Here is a 27,242-nt window from a genome sequence, read left to right on the forward strand (position 1 = left end):
GACCTGGCCAAAATGCATTAAGACATCATCTGTGATCAAAACTAACATGATATTCGTGATCAACACCCCGAAAAACCCCATAGCAGCCACGCCTTACGACTTTCTAACACGTCCCGATTTTCCCGACTTTTGGGTCATTGACCTGACCTGGAAGGTCAACCTGCTATGCCTGCTATGACCTGGTATGCCTTTTGTCACATGACTGCCACGATGAACTTTTCAATTTGCAATGATACGACTGAAACAGAAGTATTAAATGTTACAAGTGTATTGTTTATGATGTTTTAGGCAGCAATCAAGGCCCTAAATACAAGGTTGCACGGACTTATTTCTACTAAACCTACCAGAATATAGTTTCACGGTTCATTATTTAAATAATTATTCAATCAAAATTTCTTTATTATTATCTCGTAATCATTTATAGGCAATTTTATAAATCAGCTTTCAATTTGCTTGCCTTTTACTAGCAAAATAACTTTTCTAGTATTGGGTCAACATAGTGGTGTAGCAGTAGGAACCACATCTGGCAAAACCCCAATGCCTACATACAGCAGAAAAGCAGCCACCAGGGCCTCGTTTCATAAAGCTCTGTCGTAACTTACACCTTTCCGTAATTCACACCCTTTCAAACTACGGAGCGCAAATGAAGCCGTTTCACAAAGCCACAACTGGAATTGCTTACACCTCCGTAACTAAGCACATTTGCGTAGTTACCGTAATTTATCAAGCGTCCTACAAATTACAATGTTATGTCAACACTTACTTTTTTACGAGAAATTATAAAGCAATTATGTTCAATTTAAATCTTAAAAATTATTCATGAAAAAACAAAATTGATATTGATAACCATCCTTTATTAAATCAATATATTGAAAACAGCAGAAAGCCAGCAAAACAGAAGTGCCTGACTACGAAAGTGGCGCTGCGCGGCGAATAAACAAAATTCCGATAGTGGCCACAAAAAGCGACTGGTACAGAAGATTTGCAGTTTCTTTTTCTCATTTTGGCTGTTCTTTCTTCCTCACTGGGCTCAACATTATAAAATATATTAAAAATTAGCTATGAATCTTCACATTAATTCAAATTCACGCAACATTTTTGTGCGTAGTTTACTCCACTGATATCAAGAACTTGATAAAATATTTGGCGTTAATTACGTCGTTTTATGAAACCCAAATGGCATCAATTGGTCCGGAATCGAGCATTCGCCGTAAATGAAGCTCCGTAATTTCGATGGAGTGAATTACTCCAGTCTCCGGCTTTATGAAACCGAATTGGCATCAAATACGCCAAATCTGGCATAATTAACGCAACGCCGTAAGTAATTCCTTTTATGAAACGAGGCCCAGGTGTCGCCACAGTCGCCACTTGGTCGCCACACAGATGTCGCGCGCGTCGCCAATCGCCACACTACCGATTTCCATAAGGACGCATATGTACGGATATGTATAGGAAAGTCGCCCTTAAGGATTACGCTTACATCCTTTGCTTATGAGGTCGGTGGTTGGAAATTGGGAGGGGCTCAGCTATTTTCAACCACGGATATGCCTTTATCACATGATGAGGAACATGCTGATAAGCGTTTTATGCGTCATAACAGCACAAAAGTATTTTTAATCATTTTTCAAAAATAGCCGTTCTGCCGTATCTTTCAGTGCAAGGTGCCGTCGGTCATCCCCGACGTGACGTCACGCAGGAAATTTGCCAGATTTTCCTACTAGACTTCGACACCCCCTGGCAGCAATCATGTAAATATATCCTTAAATTATATGAAAGCAAAATTTAATCATTTTTTGCACTTACGGCTGGGCTATCCTGGCATGCACCTTGGCCAATTTGTGTGTTAAGCCTATGGTGAAGGGAAAACTTCACGCCCGGCTGACGTCACAGATGTCGGCTACCAAATCGTGTGCGGTGGGGGTCGGGCTAAGCACCCTTGCCCGTATCAGAATGATTTGTTTCGGCGCATATTTATAACTTGTTGAGCTAAAATAAGTTGACTTGCCCACGTGGTTAAGTTTTTCTTCACTTCGTTGATCGAACACTCCGATTCTCCCAACGCGTTCAACAAGTTCATGACAATGATGACCTATAATGTATGTGTATAGTACGTGTAGATATGGTGTGACCAGAGAAGTCTGGAAGAGAGTGACAGCATTTGTAACAAGAAACTGCATGACTGATCTAAGGCGATGAACCCGTCGGTGACGTTTTGGCCGAAGTGATGAGCTCCATGTATGCACACAAGGAGTTCGGTCGTGCACCTCGCTCTTCGCCGACAAATCGCAACAAAACACCTTCCGCAAGTTTGCGTGGTATCCGACGGCTGTCCGCGCTATCTACAGGGTTGGGCAGATAAATTGGGACAAAATACATATTGGCATTTAGAACGCCGTAGCTTAGAAATTTGTAAACATAGGCATTTCAAATTTGGATCACATATTGTCACACCAATTTTACACATTTCACCAAATATGGTCACCGTGGTCCACCTGCATCAGCCCTTATCGGTGCCTGGACTGGCCGCACGCGCGGCGAGATCTTCCGTCTGAAATGGCTCGTAATTTTAGCCAACTGGCACTGCTGAGGCTCACGACAGCCACATGGGAACGTTCGTTAGACTCACCTGCAAATACGCCCCAGCAACCAGAACTTGTGTGGGCTGAGGTTTACTGAGGAAGGGGGCATTTTCCCTTGGGTACAGTTTGCGGGATCCTCCGTTTCAGGAGATTTTGTATTTAATTTACTGTATGCCGGGCAGCTGACTCCTCGAAGAGCATCACTCCATGCAGGATGTTGCCTTCTTTCATCTTGTTGATTCGAACTGCCGGAATAATGGCTAGGTACCCTGTAATGGCGAACCCCTCCCGATTCCGTAAAATAAGGGGGCCCCACGTGACCGTCAGAAGTCACCGGGTGGTTAATGCAGCCCCTCTGGAAAACCGGGGAACGGCCGGTGTCAATGCAATAGGTATGTAAGGATGAGTCAATATCATCTCTTCCTCCAACGTTTACGTCTGTTCGATACACACTACTTTCAGCCATTTGATGGAGCATAATTAGAGTATTGGCACGCATGTGCGCGCGGACTAAGTTGATAGTGGCTTGCTTAAGCCCACGTTCTGTGACCAGCCGACTCAAAATTACAACACAACCTGCATAACATGGAAACGTGTTCATTAGCCTATATTTATGTTCAAAAATTATCTTAATCACTCAAAGAATAGTCGTTTTAGAGGAAGTTGAAATTTGTCCCAATTTATCTGCCCAACCCTGTAGACATGAAAACTCAACTACACCATCGTTTCTGGCCGCGATCTTTTCCCCCCGACAGGTAATTACGCTCCGAAGGTGCTCGACAAATGCATCCACATCGTTTGCAGGTACCTCACGTCGCATGATGAGTAGAATCTTGTCGGAAGTTCTTAAAAACAAATGTAGAAAACAAAACACTGCATTCTATAGAGGTATGGAGTCTAGTTGCCCTCATCGCGCCACATTTTCCCACATTCAACATTGTCCTCCTCCCTCCGACCCGCTTCCAGTAAGAATCCTTTTTAGACTCACACTACTGCAAGGCCCTATATAGAAGGTATGCTCATTAGGCCGAAGCAGCGATTTCCGTGACGTCACAGGTACGAAGGGTCGGACGGCTGTAATGCAATTCTATGGAAAATGACCCAACTTTAGGGCTCTCCCACATAGCTGCCAGACTTGACACTAAGGTAAAAATTATATCACATAAAAGCTCGAATCAAGACGAACAAGAAACCTATCTGACGTTTTTACGTATTACTGACGGCTTAGACTCTATTCAAGTATATTCAGAGCTCTGCATTAGCTCACTTTTTCTGCTGTCAATGCCACTACAAATGCCTAGTCGGCGCACGTGCGCTTGTCGAGCGGGGACCACCATTCGGGCGATTCGGAGCTGCCGCCCAATCAGAACGCGGCAATGCCGTGACGTCATTGGTCGCACACGACACGTTACGGAGATAGGGATGAGACAGCCCTGACACTACTGTATTGTATTATGCTTACGCAAGCATACTTTGCGTTTGCACTGTTCATTCCAAGCACGGTTAGGAGAAACTAATTATCACCCCCCCCCCCCAAATAAAAAAAAGCATTTTCACTCCATTAATGATCAGTCCATCCGCTTGAAGAGCTTTGATTTCGTCGTTGATCGGTTGAAGTATGCTGGCTAGGTTCTCATAGTTTTCGTCCGCTGCAGATGTTGCCAGGAGTACCGGAGCCCGTTTAGGTATGTTCGTCAGTGAGGGTGACAGGTTGAGAAAGCCTCTGTACTTGCCGGTCTGGGCATCGTCTCCTGCAATGAAAATGAGACGGTTTTTATTAACCCGCGCCCCGCTCTGGGCTATTCAGCCATACGCGCCCTGCTGGGGGGGGGGGGGGCTGTCTAACTTCCGAACCGATGCACACTGGTCGGAAACGCCCTCACGAGAGGCCACGGGCGATTCCGGAGTTTCGGATTATTTTTTATATAGATCGATTTGAAATTGATCAAATTATTATACTTAGGCCAAAAAAACTAATCCGGGTGACCAAAAATAGCTGTAATCAGCCCCCGAAGATGGGGTATCCCAGAACTCGGAAACTGACGCGGAGCAAGAGGTTTCTTGAGCCGGATATTCAGAGTCTTATTGCTGATAGACACCAAATTGAAATCCCACATATTATGCATCAAAATGTTCGTTATGAAGTTGCCGACTGGTCAGTGCAAAGTTTTTGGTATACTTTTTCCCTGACTAAGATGTACTATAGCTTTTTTATGAAGGCTCTCCTACAGTGATTCTGGAATATAACTGCAAAGTTTAGGTAAGGAAACAACAGGTAGTCCCATCTAGTTCCACTCTGATTTTTTGTGAGATGAAGTAGGATTTAAATCTATACCAGGGCAACATAAAAGCTAACTGCGCATATTTGCGCAAAATTTGCAGGAGCCGCTCTTCCTACCCAACTACCGCCCGCCCCGCCCCAGTTTCGGCTCGGTCGCCGCGCCCGGCTTACGCTGACCTGTGTGGCCTGCACGCATCCATGCGTAGTTGACTGGTCATTAAAAACAGATGCGCTTGAGTTTATGAATTTTGTGAAAAGCGCGTTTTATGTATGCATGCATTTATGTATGTATTGACATCAAAAGCCTTCCACATATTGCGTGGCGATTACGGCTTGCATTTAGAGAGCCTTGCTATTGACAACCATCACTCGGCTGAAGAAAGTGGAAATTGAAACCTTCGTGAATATAAGACGCTGCAAATATAGGACACCTGTCACTGAAGTCGGGTTACCTTGGGCCGTCTTTTTATATTAGATCACAATTCCGGTATTTAACCCTGGCCGGACTGATTGGTTTTCTACATTGACCGGGGAGTGTTGGTACAACTCCCTCGCCGTTTCGCCTCTAATTGAGCTAGAGCCTCGCGGAAAAAACAAGCTTGTGTCCCGTTATAAGACGCAAAAATTAGGTACTACCCGATTTTAAGGTCTTAGGTCAGCCAGTGACCTCTTAGGTCAGGTAAGTGCCACAAGGCACGGGCTCGGTTTTAGGTTAATTACTTTGCCAAAAATGGTCGCACTGCCGCGATTTTGGCATAATCGTGTTTGTCTAGCTCAGGCGCGTTGAATGCTATACTTGGTGTTCGGGTGAAGTCAACTTAACCCTCGCCGGCACATGCCATTTTGCGTCCTTCGACGGCACAAGGGGGAGGGGTGGTACGACCCCCCTCGCGTTTGGCCCCTGATCGAGCTAGAGCCTCGCGGAAAAAACGAGCGTGTTGCCCGTCACGAGAGGAAGCCGACGATACCCAACTTTAAGGTCCTAGGTCATCGGGTGACCTTCCAGGTCAGGTCAATGACCCGAAAACCGGGAAAATCGGGACCTGTTAGAAAGTTGTAAATTGTGGCTGCTATGTGGTTTTCCGGGGTGCTGATCACGAATATCGTATTAGTTTTGATCAGAGATGATGTCTTTAAGCATTTAGACCAGGTTGGGTCAGGTCAGGTCAGGTCAACCGGTAGGGGTTGCGACGGGTATTCGTAATACGTGTCAACCGCCTCTGACAGCTTCGTAACATTATACGAAGGCGCCAAAACTACTTCGTAAATGTTCAAATGGTTGCTAAATTAGAATTCAGCTCAAAAACTAGCCTAGAAACATGTAAAACTCGAAAAAGTGAACCGAGGTCACCCGAGGTCACCAAAGGTCAATGACCTGACCTTCAGGTGACCTTGACACCCATCCTAATGTATGGGAGCAACATCAAATCACATGTTTGAACGTTTGAAACCACGAAAAGCTTGCAAACGCGCGGCTAATGCGAGCCGATATACGCCGAATCGCGATTTCGGCCAAACATGGTCACGGAAAAGAGGTCACAGGTCAAAGGTCATTGGGGTCAGGGTCATGAAATTTTCAGGGTAGGTGTAAAATTGATCAATGCGATGGTACTGAAAGTTTCGTCGCGATCGGCCGCTTTTTACGCGAGTTATTCGCGAAAAACCTTAGGGGGGTTGCATCATCAACCTCGGGTCAAGGTCAGGTCGGAGCCCCTCAGGTCACGAAAATGGTTGAAGGAGGTCATATCGCATATCATTCGATTCGGCAGGTCTTCCTGAGTCCAATGGTGGCTTTCCCGACTCTCTAGCTCCATCTGATCAGGAGTTATTGACGAACAACTTACATGGCCTTAGTGACGTCATAAATGACGTCACGCAAAGTCAACAATGCTAAAGTCAAGCACTGGACCTTGCAAGGAGTGCATGAAACCATTCCCGGTGCCGGAATAGCAGCTCCCAATTTCCCTTGTTGACTTAAAGTGGTGCTAGATCCTGTATTATACTCAATTATGACGTCATAACTTAACAGATTCACGTCATATATTTAGTGCTTGACATCCAAATGATAGCTTACATATGACAGAGAAGGTATGCAAAGTTTTATGAAGTTTGCTTCACTAGTTGTGGAATAACAAGCAAAAAACTTTTGCGGAAAGGCCGCTGGCCTCTCGCTGGAGCGTTTCCGACCAGTGTGCGATGGTCGTAGAAAGACGGGGAAAACGGCAATCGAAAGCTCTCAACAAGGCGGATCTAAAGAGCCCATTTTTTTGCTTAAGTAGGTCAGAGGTCAGGTCAAGGGTACAAAATGTAAGTTTCTACAGTATCGGCCTTGCACCGTAGTTGCCGGAGAATGGACTGAGACTGGTTGCCCAAAACGTGTTCTTAGACTACCAAGACAATATTCGTTGCATACAATGTCATTCAAAAGGTCAAGGTCAAGGTCAGGTCAGCTCAGGTCACCAAAAACAAAATATAGAAGAGGGCATGTGCGACACATGTTTTATGGGTCATTTTACTCAGAATTCAATAGGCACACTCAATAAGTGATATGGACCACCTCTTGATGAATTTCAGGTCAAGGTCAGGTCAAGGTCAGGTCAAGTGAGGTCAAATTTCGAAGTTGGTTTTTAAGGCCTAAAAAGGTGTCTATCTGATGCAATTTTTCACGGCGAATCGAATGGTGCTATTTTGGTTTCCGTACGAGGTCTAGAACTTCAAAAAAAAATCATTTTTTAATTTTTGTGTGTCGTGACGTCATAAAATTTTGAATAACTCCCACGTTTTTGAACCGATTCTTCTAAAAATTTGTATATAGGTGCACATAGACTACTTCTCTGATATATATTCCGGTTTTTTCGATACTCAAAATTTGGATTTTATAATATTTTTCCCAAAAAAAGTCAGTTTTTTTAGAAAAAAAAATTGGCCAAAATCCAAAATTTTCAAAAACCGAGATAGCCATTTGATAGACGAAGAAGAATCACGTATAACCTTTTTTGTTACGTCTTGATTCATTTAAAAATGAAGATGTTAGCGGCGTTTGAAATTTTGCCGTTTTTGAGGCGAAAATGGCGAACATGACGTCACAAAAACGTCAATTTCTCAAAAAAATTTCCGACGGATTTCGCTCAAATTTTCAGGGGACGTGTCAAATTGATGTATGATAAGGTACTGAAAGTTTGACGTCGCTGGCGTAACGCGTTTAGAAGTTATTGGCGAAAAACGGGAGGGGGCCAGATTCTGCCCCCCCCCCCCAGCGGGGCGCGGGTTAACGATAGCATAGACACGATTCGCGATTGGAAAAAGTCACGCATCTGGTCGTTCATACAACTAGTGCATCTTAATAGGCACCGAGTGAAAATTTACTAGACCCTACACCCCATTACAGGGTGTAACGAAATTATCCGGACAAACGTTTTTCGTCATATCTGTTCGCACACATTCTTTTCTGATTTTAGAAGCGGGAATATTGGATGAATGCATACCTCTGATATCTGTTCTCAACTCAGCACTCAGCAGTGACCTGACCTTCCGAACTTTGGCGGCGGAACGGGGAGGGCACCGGGGCACCGTGCCCCCCTTTGATTTTGGTATTTTAACATTGACCCTATGGGCGTTGCATGGAAAGAATGGGACCCAAAGACGGCAGTGCTCCCCCCCCAACCTTCGCCCGCACATGGAGGGTGGGGGGGGGGGGTGGTTGCCACCCCGCCCCCCCCCCCCCAGGTAGTTTTTCTGCTCTGCACTCAACATTTTTAGAGCTAGAAGCATGATTTTTCGCATAGCTACTTCACCATCCTTTTTTGATGTCCACTGGAAATTTTAAGTTTCTGTGGTTTTTCGTTTCGGAGATATGACCTTGTTTTTTCAGGTCATGTCATGACCCAAATGACCAATTCTCAACATATTGTGTTGGCTATGGGCCTTGTGAGCTTTTGACACCTTGATTTAGGCCTTTTTTGCCAGTCTTACTTCCCACCTATCATGGAACATGCTGTTCGACGATGTGCAGATGTCAAGGTCAGGGTCAAGGTCAACCTAGGTCATCTAACCAAGTTACCATCATAAGAGGTAAATATGAAGTGAGCTGTTTTTCAATACCGCGAATGTAAAAAAAAACTATTTTGTCCCTTTGATATGGCTAAACTTGAACGATACACCACTTATTCTGTTTTATCGACATTTAGAATGGTGGGTGGGAGGGGGGGGGGGGGTGAGCACTCCCTGCGGTTTTTGGGCAGACCTATTCAATATTCATGCATCTTTTCCGCACAGGCTGTAAAATTTTAGAACTGGGTCATTTGAGGTCAGGTCACCAGGTGACTGAGGGTGTGCGTGTAAAACAGCGGCTTGAAAAAAATGACTCACTCAAAACAGCAAGGGCGTTTTGAGCGATAGAGCGATAGACTGATACGCTTGAGCGATTATCTAAAACGGCGATCCGTAATAGAGCGACTTCAGAGGAACAGCGACTATTCTAAGCTAATCGGGATTGGAAGAGCAAAAATTGACGATTCCTTGCCAAGTATATTTTAGCTTGCTATAGCTTGCTTCGTTCTCAAGATATCACGGGGGTGGCAGGTATCCGCCCTCCGTCTGAGAGTCCGGTTTTGTCGTGAAAATCAACGATGTCATCGAAAAATCACTTATCATCATCGAAACGAATTCACTTATCATCATCGAAACGAATGAACGGAGACTTTAAACGAACCTGTATGTAAGTATGTATGTTACGAAATGTACTTCGATATGGACTCCTTACTCACTACGATTTTTAAGTTAATTATACTGCGAAACGGGTGCATTTTACGCAAAAATGTAGTTCGCAGAAAATCGTCAAATTTTGATTTTCTAATCACAACAAAACAGCCCACCATAGTCTGTGTTGTTTTGTTTTGTTAGGTTAGGCCCTTTTGGTCAGACTAGATTATTTCAGGGTAGGAACTAGGAAGGTTCAACGAATACGGCAAGACCCGTTCGAGGCACCAGTGCCGGAAGCATTCAGCTGTTCACTGCTTTCGTGTCCCCTCCCACGCCGAGCGCCCCAGCCCGCGCGGCGGCCGCAAAGCGACCACCACCCAGACACGATACGATTTGGTAGCAGAGTAATGACGTCAGCCGGGCGTGAAATTTTCCCTTCAACATAGAGTTTACACACAAACTGGTCAAAGTTTGAGATAGGATTTACTAGTCTAAACATGCAAAAGCGATCGAATTTTGGCATCAATAGATTGAGTGTTAATCGAGTGTCTCAAAAACGTCCATCATTTGGCTTCAAAGAACGCGTAAAGTATTCAAACTCGGAGTTGAAAAAGATGCTATCTGAGCACAGGATCTGGTAGCATCACGTGACTTTTTTGGAGCAGTTTAATTGGTAATTGGCTGACATAATTATCAATATACTGCTTAAAACAACATCAATAATACATTTGAAACTTTGATGCTTTCGGTAAGGTCATAACATTGCAAAACACAAAAGTTTTAAAAATAGTCACGTGGGTGTCAGGGAATGCAGGTGCGTCAGATTTGTGACTAGGGCTTTACTTTCAAACATCGGGTCTACCTGTTTCTAAAGGTTTAGTTACACTATGCGGGATCCTACGTCCGTGATCTGCGAGTTTGCGGGTTTTGCAGAAAATCGGTACGCAGGTCAAGTTCAGCTGATAGGAAATACACAGGGTCGGCTACACTGGGGTCACGCAGATTCAGTCAAGGAAATCCCGGACGTTCAGTACAGGAAATGCCGGATAATCAGGACGGTCAGGATGTTCCGTACCGATATAAAGTTCAGAGCTACGAACTTTTTTTGCAGAATCTGCGAGATTGCGTGATATGGAACAGTTGTTGGCGCACTTGGTGACGCACCGTATGAATCAAAGTGACGTAATTAACCCGCGCCCGGCTGGGGGTCCTGGATTTCCACGCCCTGCTGGGGGGGTGTTTGAACACCCACCCTTCTAACTCGGCTCCTGGGCCACGTAGCGACACGCGGAAGGCGGCGTTCGAAAGAGCGTCAAAAATAATGAGGAAATCACTTCTGTCAATTTTTTGGTCAGGTCAAAGGTCAGGTCACCAGAGGTCATTGAAGGCAAAATTTCGCCGATTTCAAGGTCGAATGTCGACAATTTCCAAGAAGCCAACGCATAACTCGGGAACCAATAGAGCTACAGCGCCGCAGAAAAGCGCATTCGATAGCCCTATTAAAGCCCTTTCTGAGTAATTTTCTCAGATTTGACCTAACGTCAACGGTTTTGCCTGCAGGGGGCAAAAACTGCAAAAATAGCCGATTTTTTCGGAAACAGTTTTTCTGCAATAACTTTTGACTCAAGCCTTGTACGAGCTTACTTTTACCGGCATCGTGTTCCTCTTGTCAAGACGCATCGAATGAACTATAACTTGACCTTGAAAGGTCAACTTGAAAATTTGACCTCAGGTCAAGGTCATGACCTGACCGGAAAGGGTCATGTTGCATATCAGTCGATCCGTATCGTCGAGCTGAACACATCTAAGGCGTTTTCATCGTTCTAGCATGCCTCTATCAAAAGTTATTTGCGAAAAACTGTTAGATACTATTCGTGACCTAAGATGACCTCAGGGCATAATCAGGGGTCACGGACACCATTTTCATGTTCAGTGTGTCTAAACCACTTGTAATTCAGTGTTTGGGAGTGTTTATAATGTCTTTCGTCCAAAAGAGGCGCATTTCAATTTTCTCCCATTGACTTATAATGGTGAGGTCGCAAAATTGACCTGACCTTAGGTCATCGATATCAAAATTCTGAGATATACATTTTGTACATGCTATTGCTCTTAGCAATCGCTGAAAGTTTCAAAGCGATCGGTCACTCGGTGTAGCTATGACTGACATTGAAACTTTTTATGAGGTGAGGTCACTTCAAGTGACCTGGTGACCTGACCTTGAATGACCTTGGTCTGAAATTTTCACAACATGTGTAGAATTGATGTATGATAAGGTGTACCAAAAACGGCGGCGCTCCGCGCCGCCGTTTTTGAGATATTCGCGAAAAACCACAAGGGGGTGTTCAAACACCCCCCCCCCAGCAGGGCGCGGGTTAATAATTGTTTCTTTAATTTTCATGTGTTTTTGATTTAATAATACAAAGGTATAGAAGATCTTAAAACTTAAGCGTTTCAAACTTCAAGATCAAACTTAAGCGTTTGTTGCGAAACCATTTGTTAGTTGTTATTATTACGTCAGCATACAATAATTCACGGAAATTCTGGAAAATCGCAGAAACCGATGTCAAGGGAGTCTCGCAATCACGGATCTGCAGATCACGCACGTAATTTCCTGGACGGTCACGCATAGTGTAGCTCAGCCTTTATAGATATCTTGGATGCAGGGTCGCCGGCATTGTTGGCTTAGCCGGCTACCGACGCCTCAGGCGCCGGCAGGTCCCGGTATAGGGGTTGGTCGCAATGACAACCGAGGGCGGTTGTTTGTTAGGGGGAGAAGTAGTCGTTAAAAGCATCAGCGTCGGAAAGAAAATAGTCCTACAGAGGTTGACGATTTTCTTGCAAGCGAGAGCAGCTAGACATGTGAAAATAACACCGTTAGATGCGTCTTTCAAAAATACATCAATCTTCACTTGACAATGAACACTTCCCAACAATAAATTTTCTGATGGCTTCACGACAGCGGCTCCGGCGACGAGTACCAAAAATTTTAAACAGGGAATATCGAATAATATCCAGATCAGTTCACTCACAGTTCTGGTGACTTCAATGCAGATGCAGGGCAAGTAGTAGAACACTGAGTACACTTATCCACTTCTTCGCTTCAATTTATCCGCCAACCTTTCCCACCTCGCCGCAACTCAACAACACCGCGGACCTTGAACGCTAGCCTTGAACAACGCTGAAACCAGTGGAGCTCCTAGTTCTGTCGAACTGTTGAGTGCTAGTGTGTGAAATAAATGCTATTTTATTAGATTGCATAAAAATGCATGCAACTTTAATACCTCAGAATGGTGTGGCATAATCTAAGATTTTGAGGAATTTATCGAATGTTAGAGTTTTCTAGTCTTTTCACTGCACGGGTGTAATTTTCCTAAAATGATTGTGGGTGCCCAGCTGTAGGGGCGCCAGGCTGCTTTTGGGAGCAATGGATATTCTTGATGTGGGAGCCTAAAGTAACACCAAATTTGATAGCATTGCTAGCTGAAGGGCGCTTCAAATGACGTCTGACTAAGCAAATACACCGATAAAAGCAGGGGGCGTCGAAGTCTAGTAGGAAAATCTGGAAATCCCCGGCGTGACGTCACGTCGGGGATGACCGACGGCACCTTGCACTGAAAGATACGGCAGAACGGCTATTTTTGAAAAATGATTAAAAATACTTTTGTGCTGTTATGACATATAAAACGCTTATCAGCATGTTCCTCGTCATGTGATAAAGGCATATCCGTGGTCGAAAATAGCTGAGCCCCTCCCAATTTCCAACCACCGACCTCATAAGCAAAGGATGCAAGCGTAATCCTTAAGGGCGACTTTCCTATACATATCCGTACATATGCGTCCTTATGGAAATCGGTAGTGTGGCGATTGGCGACGCGCGCGACATCTGTGTGGCGACCAAGTGGCGACTGTGGCGACACCTGGTGGCTGCTTTTCTGCTGTATGTAGGCATTGGGGTTTTGCCAGATGTGGTTCCTACTGCTACACCACTATGTTGACCCAATACTAGAAAAGTGTAAAAGGCAAGCAAATTGAAAGTTGATTTATGAAATTGCTTATAAATGATTACGAGATAATAATAAAGAAATTTTGATTGAATAATTATTTAAATAATCAACCGTGAAACTATATTCTGGTAGGTTAAGTAGAAATAAGTCCGTGCAACCTTGTATTTAGGGCCTTGGATAAAAGTGTTAAGTGACCGGAAGGGCGTAAAAATGAGAGGGACACCAGTCGGTTACGAGGGCGCCATGAGACCATAAAAAGGGCGCCATTATCCTAGAAGGGCGCCGAGTGATTAAAAACGCTATGTGGTCCAATGGCGCTGAGAGGCCAGAAGGGCGCCGCATAGTCAGTAGTGCGAAGTTGGTGGGGACATAGGGGCCAGACGGTTACGAGAGCGCCTTGAGACCATGAAAAGGGGCGCCATTCTCTTAGAAGGGCGCCGAGTGATCAAAAACGCTACATTATCCAGGAACGCGAGACGGTCAGGAGGACGCCATTACAGCATGCGAAGGGCGCCGTGCTCTCGATGGGACGCTTGTAAAAGACTTGTGGGTGCATATTCATCATTGTGGGGACATAATTCAGGATTGTGGGTGCATCTGCTCCACAGAGATATAAAATAACACCCCTGACTTTTCAGTATTGCCCTTCCACCAGCGTCGGCGCGCCGTTGCCGGCCGCCGGCAGCGTTTCATGTCTAGCTTTTTCAATAAGGCCTCAAACTTAAGAAATAATGAGTTATGAACAAAGAAAAACATACAAACGAGTTCTAAAAGATCCTACTTATAGTTGACGGGAGTATTGTCGCATTTAACGCAGCAGTTTACTTTAATTTCGTCTTCCACCGTCTTCTACCAACCAGGGCCTCCTTTCATAAAATGAATTATTTACGGCGTTCCGTCAATTATGCCAGATTTGGCGTATTTGATGCCAATTCGGTTTCATAAAACGGAGACCGGAGTAAGTCACGCCATCGAAATTACGGAGCATCATTTACGGCAAATGCTCGATTCTGGATCAATTGATGTCATTTGGGTTTCATAAAACGACGTAATTTACGCCAAATATTTTATCAAGTTCTTGATATCAGTGGTGTTAACTACGCACAAATTTGTTGCGTGAATTTGAAGAAATGAAGATTCGAAGCTAAAGTTATGGATATTTACTATTCTTAATCTACTTTATAATGTTGAGCTTGGTGACGAGGAAAGAACAGCTTACAGCCGAAAGGAGAACAAGAAACTGGAAATCCTCTGTACCATTCGCTTTTTGTGGCCTCTACCGGAAATTCGTTTGTTCACCGCGCAGCGCCACTTACTCCAAAAATAGCTGTTTTTACGAAATGTGTTTTTCGACAATAACTTTTGACTAAAAAAAACGCCACAACATTTCTATTGACAGAATCGTGTTCCTCTCGCCGAGACGCGTCGAATGAACTATAATTTGACCTTGAATGGTAAACTTGAAAGTTTGACCTCAGGTCAAGGTCATGACCTGACCGGAAAAGGTCATGTTGCACATCATTCGATGCGTCTCAACAAGACAAACACAATGAGGCCATCCCCAGCGTCATCTCTTTCCAATCGAGAGTTATTGGCAAAAATTTGTTTGTAGCCTCAAATGACCTTGGATGACCTTTCTAGAGGCTATCAGTAAAAAAGGCACCTTGGTCGTCACGGGTGGTCCAAATCATTGTGCTTCTGAAATAGTTCGACTGTTCCTATGCGTACACACGGACCTAGAGGCATTTTCATTTTTCTCCTTTGACTTATAATGGTAAGGTCACGCCACTGACCTGACCTAAGGTCATGGATATGCAAAATCCGAGATATACAAATTGTAGGCGCTCATAACATCATGCAATCCACCAAGTTTAAAACCTTTCTGACAAACACTGCAGGCTGGACATGATCGCAAACTTTTTTAGGCTTGGTCAGTTTTGACCTGGTAACCTGACCTGACATGACCTGGGATCAAAAATTTCACACAGTGTCCAAAATTCATGTACAAAAAGCTACTTTAAGCGGCGCGGCGCTACGCGACGCGCCCCCCACTTCGCCCCCCCCCCCCCACTGGGGCGAAGGTTAAGTTAGGGCGTTGGCTGCCGCGCTATCCAAAACCCCTACTACGCATTTCAGACCCTCTGGAACAGTCCTTTTTGGCTCTTTCTCGTTACCTATACGCTTGATTTCAACCAAACTTTGACACAATGAGTTTCAAGGGCCTACCTAATTTTTACTAACATGGTCTTTTAACAAGATGTCAAAATGAAAGGCAATTGTCATTGATTACGAGCGAGCGAGCGCAGCGAGCGAAGTGAGTCTTTTCAATATAACGGAAAAATCTCAGTATGAGCGGCCCGGCCCGGCCCGGCCCGGCCCGGCCCGGCCTGTAACGCTTTTGAGAGGCTTATATCTCAGCAACCGCTGGACCGATTGGTCTGCGGTCTTTTTGTTGGGTAGCCCCATCCCTTCTACCCCGTAATTGACTACTTTTGATACATCTCAGTGAACGTCGTGGCACGTGCCACGTGAAAAGTCAAGGGTGTTCAAGCTATTTTGCAAAAGTAGTGATTTTGAGAGGCTCATATCTCAGCAGCCGCTTGGGCGATTGGCTTGCGGAAATTTTTGTAGGGTAGCAGCATCCCTTCTACCCAAAATAGGATACTTTCGATGCATGTGGGTCACCCCCAGTGCACGTGAAAAATACAACAATAAGAGGTGCCAAATTTGTTCCCATTTCAGTAACTCGGTAATTACTGGGGCGATTTCACTGAAACTTGGCATACAGGTAGGCACCCACCAGGCAATGCATTCCCATGCGTTGCGGTTAGGATGCTACTGCACGTGCGCACGTGCAGGGGGCGTTTCCAGATCTCGAGAACGGCTGGGCCGATTGCGCCCAAATTTGGTACACGGTTGGGGACCAGTTAGTAGGGTGCCGTGCAAAAGTCATTTTGGACCCCGTTTGCACGTGCGCACGTGCAGCATGCCGCTTCCAGATCTCAGGAACGGCTGGGCCGATTGCGTTCAAATTTGGCACACCGCTAGCGACCAGTTAGAAGGGTGCTTTGCGCAAGCCCGTTGGAAGTACCCTCTCGCCCTTCCGCACGTGCAGAGCTCACTACCTCGCTCGCTCGTTCTTCGCCCAAAAGGCGTTTTACTGGTTTGTAATGGTAAAAATTGATCGGAAAATTCTGCGCCGTGGTAGAGGCTAGCATGGCGTTGCAGCGTCAGCTGTTGCGCCGCAGCTAAGCTCCGCCCACTGCGCCGCGACACCGGGACCGGTCCAAGATACCTATAAGAAACAGGTAGGTCCGATGTTTTGAGTAAAGCCCACGTAAAGCCCTGGTGACGTCACTAACATTTCTTATATGGAGAATTTCGCCCATAAGAAAAATATTTTACATACGAAAATTTGTATTTCATTCGGAAAAAATACATTCTATCAATTTCATCATGAAACTTATATAATTTAATTAAAAAACTTGAAATCCTTTGAGTGCTTGTCCCAACCCCTGCTATACCTTTGGTCACGTGACTTCCATGACAAATTTTGCGTTTTGCAATGTTATGACTTAAACAGAAGCAATAAATGTTACAAGCGTATTATTTATAAATGTTTTAGGCAGCAATCGTGTAATAACATCCTTGAATTATATAAATTCTGCTTAAAAGAGGTCACGTGATGTTACCAGATTGTGCTCGGACAGCATCTTCTTGAACTTCGATTTTGAGTACTTTTTACCTTCATTGAGTCCTAATAACGGACGTTTTTAGTTATAAAATGAAGCAATGAATCTATTGAGGGCAAAATTTAATCATTTTTGCACTTTCAAGCCGGGCTATCCTGGCATGAACTTCGGCCGGTTTGTGTGTGAAGCCTATGGTGAAGGGAAAACTTCACGCCCGGCTGACGTCACAGACCTCGGCTACCAAATCGTGTTCGGTGGGGGTCGGACCGGTCATTCGCCGCTCGGGTTCAGAGGGATGCGGAGCTCTGACGGACTAGAATAAGACACACGCTAACGCAGGTATCCTTGCGTGAATATATGTCGTATCTCGCGCGGAGAGAATGGATGAAGAATGCAATGCAGATCGGTGTATCATGTATGTATAAAACGATAAGCACTCCTAGCTACAGCTCTCCAGAATGTTATTCCCTACAATATTTAAAAGAATTTAATTTTCAATAATTTATAGCGAACTGTTGCATTGCCTGATAACAAACTTCAGAGACAGAGAGACAATCGGTGAGCTCCTTCACAAACGAAAGTGCACAAAGCGTGAGCTCTTGTCCATCGTGGAACGGTTAGTCCACGCGGCTAAATGTGTATAGTCGACTACAGAATGATGTTCCACTCCTCAGAAGCTATCAGTTGACCAGAGCGCTAAGTTGTGACGTTTATTAAGCAATTAAGCGTGTCGATTGTGAGCATTGGGACAAAGCATAGTTTGTGAACTCAGCCCGTGTGATGCGACACAGCCTACCACTCCAGGCAAATAATTGCATGTGAAAAGTGGAACATCATTCTGTTGTCGACTATACCGCCCGGCCGCGCCTTTACCCGCCGCCTGCTCGACCTGGCATGTTCCGTCTCCGCGTCCACGTACCCGGCACGCGCCGACCTACGATGGTGGGCAAAATACCTCCCGATCTGGTCCGGCACTTTCCCGCTGTTTAACCCCGATGACCATACCGCGAATGCCGACGTTTTTCCACACCGACAGTTCTCGCTGGGGTACCGGATCGTGTATTGGCCAGCGATGGTGGTTGGTTCAGTGGCCGGAATGCATCACCCGAGAGACACCAGTCCATGACGTGGCTCGAGATCATCACGCTTCTCGTATCATGCGTCTACTGTGGGGCAGTCTATGGTCTGGGAAGCGTGTGCGTATTTATTCTGATAACATGTGCGTGGTAAGATGCCTGTCGCGTGGATGGTCCAGCAATCCGAAAATTATGGCGGTCCTGCGTCACATTCTCTTTGCATCCGCATGCCAGAGTTTCGTGTTATCCGTGGCTTATGTACGTACGAACGACAACGGTCCTGCAGACAGTCTGTCGCGCGGTGATTTGCATCGTTTCCCATTGCTGCGACCGCACGCCCAGGCTGACCCTGATAGTCTGCCGCTCGGCCTGTCCGATTTCCTGAATGATCCCAGCGGGGACCCGGCGCCTGTCACTGGAATCGAGCTGTGAGTGTAAAAATACCAAGTACATACTTAAGTTCGTACTAACATTTTGTCCTGTCGGGTGTTATTGGCGCCAGTAAGGTAAATGGGATACACTGGAGAGCGAGAGAGACGGGCGGCCGATAAACAGCCAGCACAACACTGATGAACGGAGCACACGATGCCGACAGCGTTACGGTGTTAACTAAAGATAACGCCAGTTATGTCAGTTAACGGCAACGTTGCATCATTGCTCTTGCGCGCCCGTAAGCCTATGCCGGGGCCGCAGTGTATGTACGGGCCGGTGTTCGGTGACCTTGACCTGACCGCGCCGGAGGGGCCGTAGCGCGGCCGGTGGACGGGCGAGCGCGAGGGGAGCGAGTCTCAGTGCGGGCTGGCGGCTCCGGGCGGCGCGGCGGCTCCGCCGAAGCGGGTTTCCGCCACCCACCCCATCCGACCAGCTTTGCCCCTTTTCTATTCGTTTTATCCCTTTTCAAGTTCCACCATCTCCCTTGTCGCTCGTTTTCTTTCTCTCCTTGTATCGCCAGTAAGGTAAATGGGATACACTGGAGGAGAGACGGGTGGCCGATAAACAGCCAACACTGATGAACGGAGCACACGATGCCGACAGCGTTACGGTGTTAACTAAAGATAACGCCAGTTATTCGGTGTTACAGCGCATTCCCCAGAAGACCCGTGAACGGTGAAACATTTCATCTTTGACCTGACCTGTGACGTCATCGGTGACCCCGAGGTCAATGAAATTTGGTTTCCTAGAACAAATTTGTCAGGGCTATCGAACGCCGTTTGAATTTTGCGGATCTGTCCAGTAGTTTCGGTGATACGGGGGGGGGGGGGGAAATGCCCCCCCCCCCCCCCCCCCCCACCGCGTGGAAGGTGGCCGGGAGGCCCACCGCCTGCCGGGTTAAAACTGACTTCCGGTGGTGACCAGTCGGTCGCTCCGCCGCCGTTCCATGGGCGGCGAGCACGGGCAGCACATCGCGCAGGTACCGTGGCGTCGTGCCGCCCCCGGGGGATATACTCACTGCGGGCGGCGGCGGCGGGCCAGTGCAGTCGCGGCGCCCGTCGGCGGGAGAGGAGCGGCCCGTGCACATCACCGCTGCACGTGCTCTGTGCACTCTGTGACCCGCCGCCCGTGCACAGCACCACACCCGGCCGAGATGACGGTTAGTGGTGCCGCCGACTCTGTGCCCATCACCCGTGCGTCACTAGGTAGGACCGGCACGGCGACGGGACGGCCATGCGTCGTATGTCGATACGGTGACGGTGGCTGCTCAGTCTCTTTTTTATAAATTTAGTTCGAATGTTTGAATGGACGGATTGACAGAGCCGAGGCCCACGCTAAGCAGAGCTTGTTGCGTAGATCCCAACTCCTACCGCCCGATCGCGCAATTCCGGGTAACGGGAGAATTTAGATGCCAAAGTTTAACGTGCCCTTCAAAGCCGGACACGGCCTGTCCCACTCAACTGACTTCAACTGGCTGCGGATGCTCCCACTAACCGCAGACCATCCCCGTCAGGAGTCTCAAATATCGAGCGCCGGAGCGACTCGAACCCGGGCTCTCACTACCGGGAGTCCGATGCTCTACCAACTGAGCTACGAGACAGGACAATCTCACTCTAGCAGTGTGCAAACATAAAGTTATGAAACATCCAGTAAATTTCTAGGCAAAAGGCGATGCTGGGTTCTTTTACAAGCACTAGTCGCCTCACGCCGAAACACCAGTGGCAGTTTTGCCCCCCCCCCCAAAAAAAAAGTTGCCGGCAGCGGTCATCTTAGTTTACCGTCGCCCCGAATTTCGCAATTCACTTAAAAAAGGTAACCGTTGTTGTAAGATTCTATCAGACAGACTTAATGATACATTCCCACATCAGCGTGCGTTTTTTTTCTCGCGCAGCTGATGAAACTTAGGGATGATTTAGGAAATAAGGTACTACGGCAGACGGCGATTTTTCTGTTGGTAAAACTGGCTTCATTTATGCACTGCTCCCTGGACAGGTGAAGTCAAGCGTCTGTTTCTAATTCAAAAGAAGTTTAACCCTCGCCCGTAAACGGCGATCTGCCACCTTCGCCCATGCAGGGGGGGGGGTTGGTGCGACCCCCCCCTTGACGTTTGAAAACGGAGCGTCGTAGAGCTTAGCGGAAAAGACCAACGGATTGCTCTCGCCGAGATCTCGCGATTGGTGGTATATTTTTTGGTCCTAGGTCAACATTTGACCTACTTTTGACCGGTCAAAGGTCAAATTTTCGGAAAAATAGACTTTTTTCAACTTTCCGCGGCGATTGCGGCAAAACGGTGCGAGATATCGACTTGAAACCTTCACTATCGTGTTCCTTGATCAATTCTCTATCGTTTGGTATGTATTTCGTTTCCCTAGCTCTAAAAATGGCGCGTTGGGAGCGCCGGAAGTCGGCAAGGTCACAGTCGGCGGCAGAAATTCGAAAAATCAAAATTTAAATTTTTGAAATCTGATTGTATTTTTGGATTTGGGAGGTCCATTTGCTCCCTATAGAAGCTAATATTGCTGCATATTCCCATTGAGGTGACAAGAATTAGCAAAATAGTGGTTCGGGCGCTTTTCAAAAATAGTACCGGACGCTGTTCCTCTTGTGACGTCATAGCTCCGTGACCTGACCTGACCCGGTCAAGTTTCATATACCATATGATAGCCAATACTTGCCCCAACATGCATGGGAAGTTTCATCACGATCCATCCACAGATGTCCGTACCACCGGCAGGAAACCTCGGGCGTTGGCACTCAGTTTGTGAAAATCCGGCCGGAGGCTGTTCCCTTTGTGACGTCATAACTCCGTGACCTGACATGACCCGGTCAAATTTTTTTTTTATCAAAAGATGCGCAAGGCTTGCCCCATAAGATACCCAAAATTTGGCGGCGCTGCGCGCCGCCGTTTTTGCACTATTTCCGAAAAACCTCAGGGGGGGGGTTGCACCAACCCCCCCCTACATGGGCGAGGGTTAATAATAAATAATATGATTCTGTTTTCGCCACCAGCCCTTTGCTGGGGAAGGGCGTTAAAGGCCACCAGCCGATAACCCTAGAACTAGGTAATGGGCGCAGCAAAACGCACGAGGCGTCAGACGAAAGCCGATGGCGACGAGAAGCTTTACATGAATATTTAAAAGTTGAATTTTGAGGTCATAGGTCGGGTCAAGACCAGTTCAAACATCTGAAATTGGTCTTTCAGAAGCATGGAATTTAGACCCTTGTACTGGGCGTCTCTCGTCATAAACTCCGTTAACCCTCGCCCGCACATGGTGGGGGGGGGGGGGGGTGGGGTGGTTGCCACCCCCCAGGTAGTCAGTCTTTCTGCTCTGCACTCAACATTTTTAAAGCTAGAAGGCTGATTTTTCGTATAGCTGCTCCTTTATCCTTTCTTGATGTTCACTGAAAATTTCAAGTTTCTGTGGTTTTTGGTTTCGGAGATATGACCTTATTTTTCAGGTCATGTCATGACCCAAATGGCCAATTCTCAACATTTTGCGTTCGCTATGGGCCTTGTGAGCTTTTGACACCCTGATTTCGGCCTTCTTTGCCAGTCTTACCTCCCACCTATCATGGAACATGTTGAGCGACGATGTACAGATGTCAAGGTCAGGGTCAAGGTCAACCTAGGTCATCTAAGATAATTGCGTTTTAGGCAAGCTGAATTTACTTTTTGTGAAGTTTTTTGACTGCATATTTGGTAAAAGCTTCCCAGATCATGATTTCATGTAATATGGACACATAAACAACCGTTGCACACATCAGTATACACACAGTCACACACAGACATGCAAACACATATCATTGACCTTGACCTAACTTGACCTGAAATGACCTCAGCAGCAAAAACCTGGTCGGGTAGTGTGACAAAGAGGCTCTAGCTGGCTTGGCACCAGAAAACGGCATCGTCATCGGTATATGATAAGCAGCGCAATTGATATCCAACGGTGACCCAAAACAGCAATATTTTTTAGTTTGACCTGACCTTGAAGGTCAATGACTGATCTGAGAAGGTAAAACTGGGTACCATTGGATTCGTCTTTTCCCAAAGAATCTTTTTGGTCTTAACCGCTAAGCTCTATCTCCAACAGGAACGAAATGGCGCGGGGGGGGGGTGGCAACCACCCATCCCACCATGTCCGTTCTAGGATGGGAAAATGGCATGTGCGGGCGAGGGTTAAAACTGTGCACAATCCTTCCTACAAGTGCTACATGATTGTCGGACCCATATAGAGGTCAGCCAAGCGTAGGTCAGGGTCAAGGTCAGATAAATCAGATGAGGGCACATTTCCCGAAAATCAAAACTGGTATTCGCAGCATATGGCACATGTTTATAAATTATAAGGCACTTTTGGGCGTAGAATACGATGTGACATTCATTTTATCATACGAGTACGTTTTCTGACGAAAAAGATCGATTTAAGGTAGAATATGACCTTTCTCCACAAAAGCTGTGTTAGGACCATTTTATGATAAAACACAGCAAACTATAATGTAGGTACCTACCTAAATAAGAACCATTTTACTCAAATCAGTACCTAACCGCCAATAACTCATCTTGAAGTCACGAAAGCTAAAAAAGTGCTAAAATGACGGTTTAAACAAGTACTTACACCACTTTTTGGTACTTAAATGAAATTCTCTGAAACGAGCATATTCCTCATCTTTGATCTACACAGGCATCGGTAGGATTGTGATTGCAGGATTGCAAAATCCTGATTGCATTCCTTTTTGGTGGATTGCACCTGGATTTGAAATCCATTAAAAACAGGATTTGATTGCGGATTGGATTGCATCATGCTTCCAATTTTTGCAATCCATTCCGGATTGTGTTTGATTAGTCTTTGAAATGGTTTGTTGCGATTGAAAATTTTGAGATCGGCTTCATCGGCTTAATGTACTTTGCTATCAAGGGCTTTACATCGAAACTTGAAATAATTTAAACGCTCAAAATAATATACGCTGATGAACTACATAGGAAGGGCAAAATTACGTACCTATTTGAGGGTGAGTTTTAAAAATATAAAACACTGGTTGGGTAGAGGTTTAAAGGGACTATCCCACCTTCTAAAATGTTGTTAAAACCAGTTAAATTGTGCCCGACTTTATAGATTGGATGACCAGGAACACGGTTCTGGCATTTATTTTTCATTAAACATCTTAGGCTTCCCATATTCCAAACACAAACTTTCAAATATGTGACGTCACAGCCCAAAATTACCTCCTTCCCCAGGCCACATTACTGTCTTAAAGCTGATTCTTTTTACTCTGTAGGCACCACAACAAAGTTGAGACCAAGTTTTAAGCGATTTTTCAACGAACAAACCCATTTAAATCAGAATGACTAAACGAGGTGACGTCACACTAACGGTCGCTCCATGTTGAAGATAGGGCCTTGCGCAAGGCCCATTTTCAAATGAAAGGAATGAATTTCTTCAACACCAAGAGGCCGCGGGGGTTGCAACCTAGATAGATAGTGGTTTCTGAACCTCGCCGCAAACTTGGCTATCTCAACTCAAACCCCATGTTAAAGGTATAGACATACAAATAAAAAATGAGACTTTTTTGCTTGCGTTATTTCTCCGCATGAAAAGCTCGTGCAACCGCAAATCTTGCATGTGTGGATGCGCGTGATTGTTGTTTTTTATGACATGAAATTAAAAAAAATATCAGTGCAGCCATGCCACCCTTTGATGCAATATCATGTGGCCTACGTCGAAAGGTCGTTGGACAATTCTATATGGAGAACTGGAGTAAGGGCAAAGCTTTTACATACAAACACTTCAAAAACATGCACGTTCCTAAATCAACACTATACAGGATCATGCGACAGTGTGATGAAGGTGTGCCATTGTCGCGGAAGAGCGGGAGTGGTCGTCCTGCAATGAAAATGCCCCCTGCAAAATGTCAACGCCTCCAGACAGACATGAAGGAAAAAATAGGGGCGTCACAGCCACGTGCCGCAAGAAAATACGGTATCAGCCAGCAATATGTGTCATGGATACTCAAGGGTAAAACATCACTAAAGTACCGAAAGCGACAGACCGTTCCGGACGTTACTGAAAAGCAGAAAAAAAACGCCAGAAGACGGCTTGCACTATCCTTCGAAAGACTGCAATGAAACCTAGTAGAAAAACGGTTATTATCATGGACGATGAGACGTATTTTTCATTAAAAAACAACAGCTGCGTCGCCAATAAGGGCTTCTATACAAGCGATAAGAAGAACACGCCCTCCGCAGTCCGGTTTGCGAAGAAAGGCAAGTTCCCCAAAAAAGTGATGCTCTGGCTGGCCATCTCAAGCGAAGGAATGAGTGAACCAGTATTCGTAGAAGGAAATGCCATGAACGGAGATTTCTACGAAAAGAACTGCATACCTATTGTGAAGAAGTTCATAACAACCCACCATCGTGGAAAAAAGGTCATATTTTGGCCTGACCTCGCCACGGCTCACTATAAGGCGTCAGTCACCAAGAAGCTGAAGGAGCTCAAAATTCCAACGGTTGCACGTGCCCATAACCCACCAGCAGCGCCTCAGATCCGGCCAATTGAGAGGCTCTGGAGCCACCTGAAGCAGGCTGTGTACGAAGGCGACTGGGAGGCTGAGACAGCAGGTGCCCTGAAGCGACGGATCCGCGCCAAGCTGAAGAAGCTCGACCTGAACATCGTCCAGAACCTCATGAGAGGTGTCAAGACCAAGGTGCGTCGCGTCTCGGACGGCGGTCACGAAACGCTTCTTCGTCTCTGAGGCTGACACGCAAAGCTTCGGTGCTTCGAACAAGGCTATTACGGATGAGACACGGCTTCAGAATGCTGAAATATACGCTTTTTAAAAAAGTCCCATTTTTTATTTGTAACCCGTTAGTATAGTCCCTTTAAATGTGGGGGGCCTCAAATATTTCCCATAAAATACCTGTGCCTTAGATAGGAATTACTCGCAAGACTAGGTACTAGAAATGGGTGATTTGGGGATGGAGGCACGGCCCTATGCCCCCCTCCCTCCCCCAGATCCACTAGTGCACATAATAATACAACAGGATTGCAAAAAAGGATTGCGGATTTGATCACAATCCAAGTGAAAAAAGGGGATTGCGGGTAGGAATGCAATCCACTTCGGCACTAGGAATGTGGATTGGGAATGCAATCCTTTCAAAAAGGATTTTACCGATGCCTGGATCTACATCACATCTAGTCATTTTCCAGTCGTCTTAAGTGCCAACAAAAAATGTTTATTGTTAGGAAGTGTTGACTGTTGTATGTCCAAATTTTCGCAATTGTTTTCCTTTTAAATAATGTCCTGCCATACGTGGCTATTTTAGTAGCAGCGACTCAGTTTTGAATCGGTTCAGCCGACTACACAATAATGGAAAATGGATACAACACTTTTGCAGCATAACTGAAAACAAACGCAATACTGTCATCAAACTTTTAACCCGCGCACCGACGGGGGGCGGTTGACCGCCGCCATGAGGTTTCTCGTGAATAGCGCAAAAACCGCGGCGCGTAGCGAAATTTATCATGACTTTTTCTTATAAATTCTACACATGGTGTGCAAGTTTAAACCTCCTACCTTTCAAGGTCAGGTCACCAGGTCACTTCGAATGACCCAACCTCAAATCCTTTTTTGCAACTTTGTCACCGTGTCAGAGTTTCAGTAGATGACAGGGGCCTTTGAAAGTCGCAGCATGTAACGAGGTCATTAATAGCTACAATTTGTTGATCTCGGAATTTTGATGTCAATGACCCAAGGTCAGGTCAATTTCTTGACCTCCCCATTATAAGTCAAAGGGGGAAAAATAAACTTTCTGTTTTTTTTTCTCACTAAAACGCGTCGGAATGGCCCAATATACCATGAATGACTTCAGATACGATCAACCTGGACTACCTTGAGGTCTTTTTTGCTCTTGGGCAACTGTAAGGTCATGTGACGTCATCAAGGGCCATCAAAGGGTTTTTGCTAATAACTCCGTACAGGAACAAGATACAGCCGCGCGGATGGTCTCAACGTGTTCAGCTCGTCAAGGCGCATCGAATGATATACATGACGACTCGAGGTCACGTGACCTGAGGTTAACCTTTGACCTTGACCTTTCGAGGTTAACACATATAGGTATCATTCGATGCAGATTGACGAGAGGATCACGATGGTGTCCTTAGTTTTTTCCTGGCTTGGCTACTGCGAAAGTTATTCGAGGAAAACTCCTCATAGCTAGCGCCGCCATTTGACTTTTTGACCCCTGTGACGTCATCTTTGACCTGACCTGAAAATGACCTTTGTGAAAATTGTAGACCTTGTCCGTGCGTACCCCATGCCGTTTACCGCTTGTCTCTATTTTGCTTCGTTCTTGAGATCTCGGTGCTTGGTCGGTGCGCGGGTTAACGACATGGTTCGGCAAACCTGAGGTGTTTTGGAAATAGAGATGCTTGCATTTTCGCTTGAGGCTGTGGGTCTAGCATAATGAATTAAGTCGTCACAAT

The 27,242-nt window shown here is 45.9% G+C and overlaps 1 protein-coding gene across 1 annotated transcript in view; it reads left to right on the plus strand.

The window, feature by feature from the left end:
• Positions 1-19,820: 19,820 nt before the first annotated feature.
• Positions 19,821-27,242, plus strand: part of LOC122366792 — a 46,201-nt gene continuing 38,779 nt past the window's right edge. The window contains exon 1 of the mRNA XM_043339382.1: positions 19,821-19,924. Within this exon, the coding sequence (XP_043195317.1) occupies positions 19,919-19,924 (6 nt within the window). The 5' untranslated portion in view covers positions 19,821-19,918. The remainder of the gene's footprint in view (positions 19,925-27,242) is intronic.

The sequence above is a fragment of the Amphibalanus amphitrite genome, unplaced genomic scaffold (assembly GCF_019059575.1).
Source record: "Amphibalanus amphitrite isolate SeventyFive unplaced genomic scaffold, NRLGWU_Aamphi_draft 000831F_arrow, whole genome shotgun sequence".
Classification (NCBI taxonomy): Eukaryota; Metazoa; Arthropoda; class Thecostraca; order Balanomorpha; family Balanidae; genus Amphibalanus; species Amphibalanus amphitrite.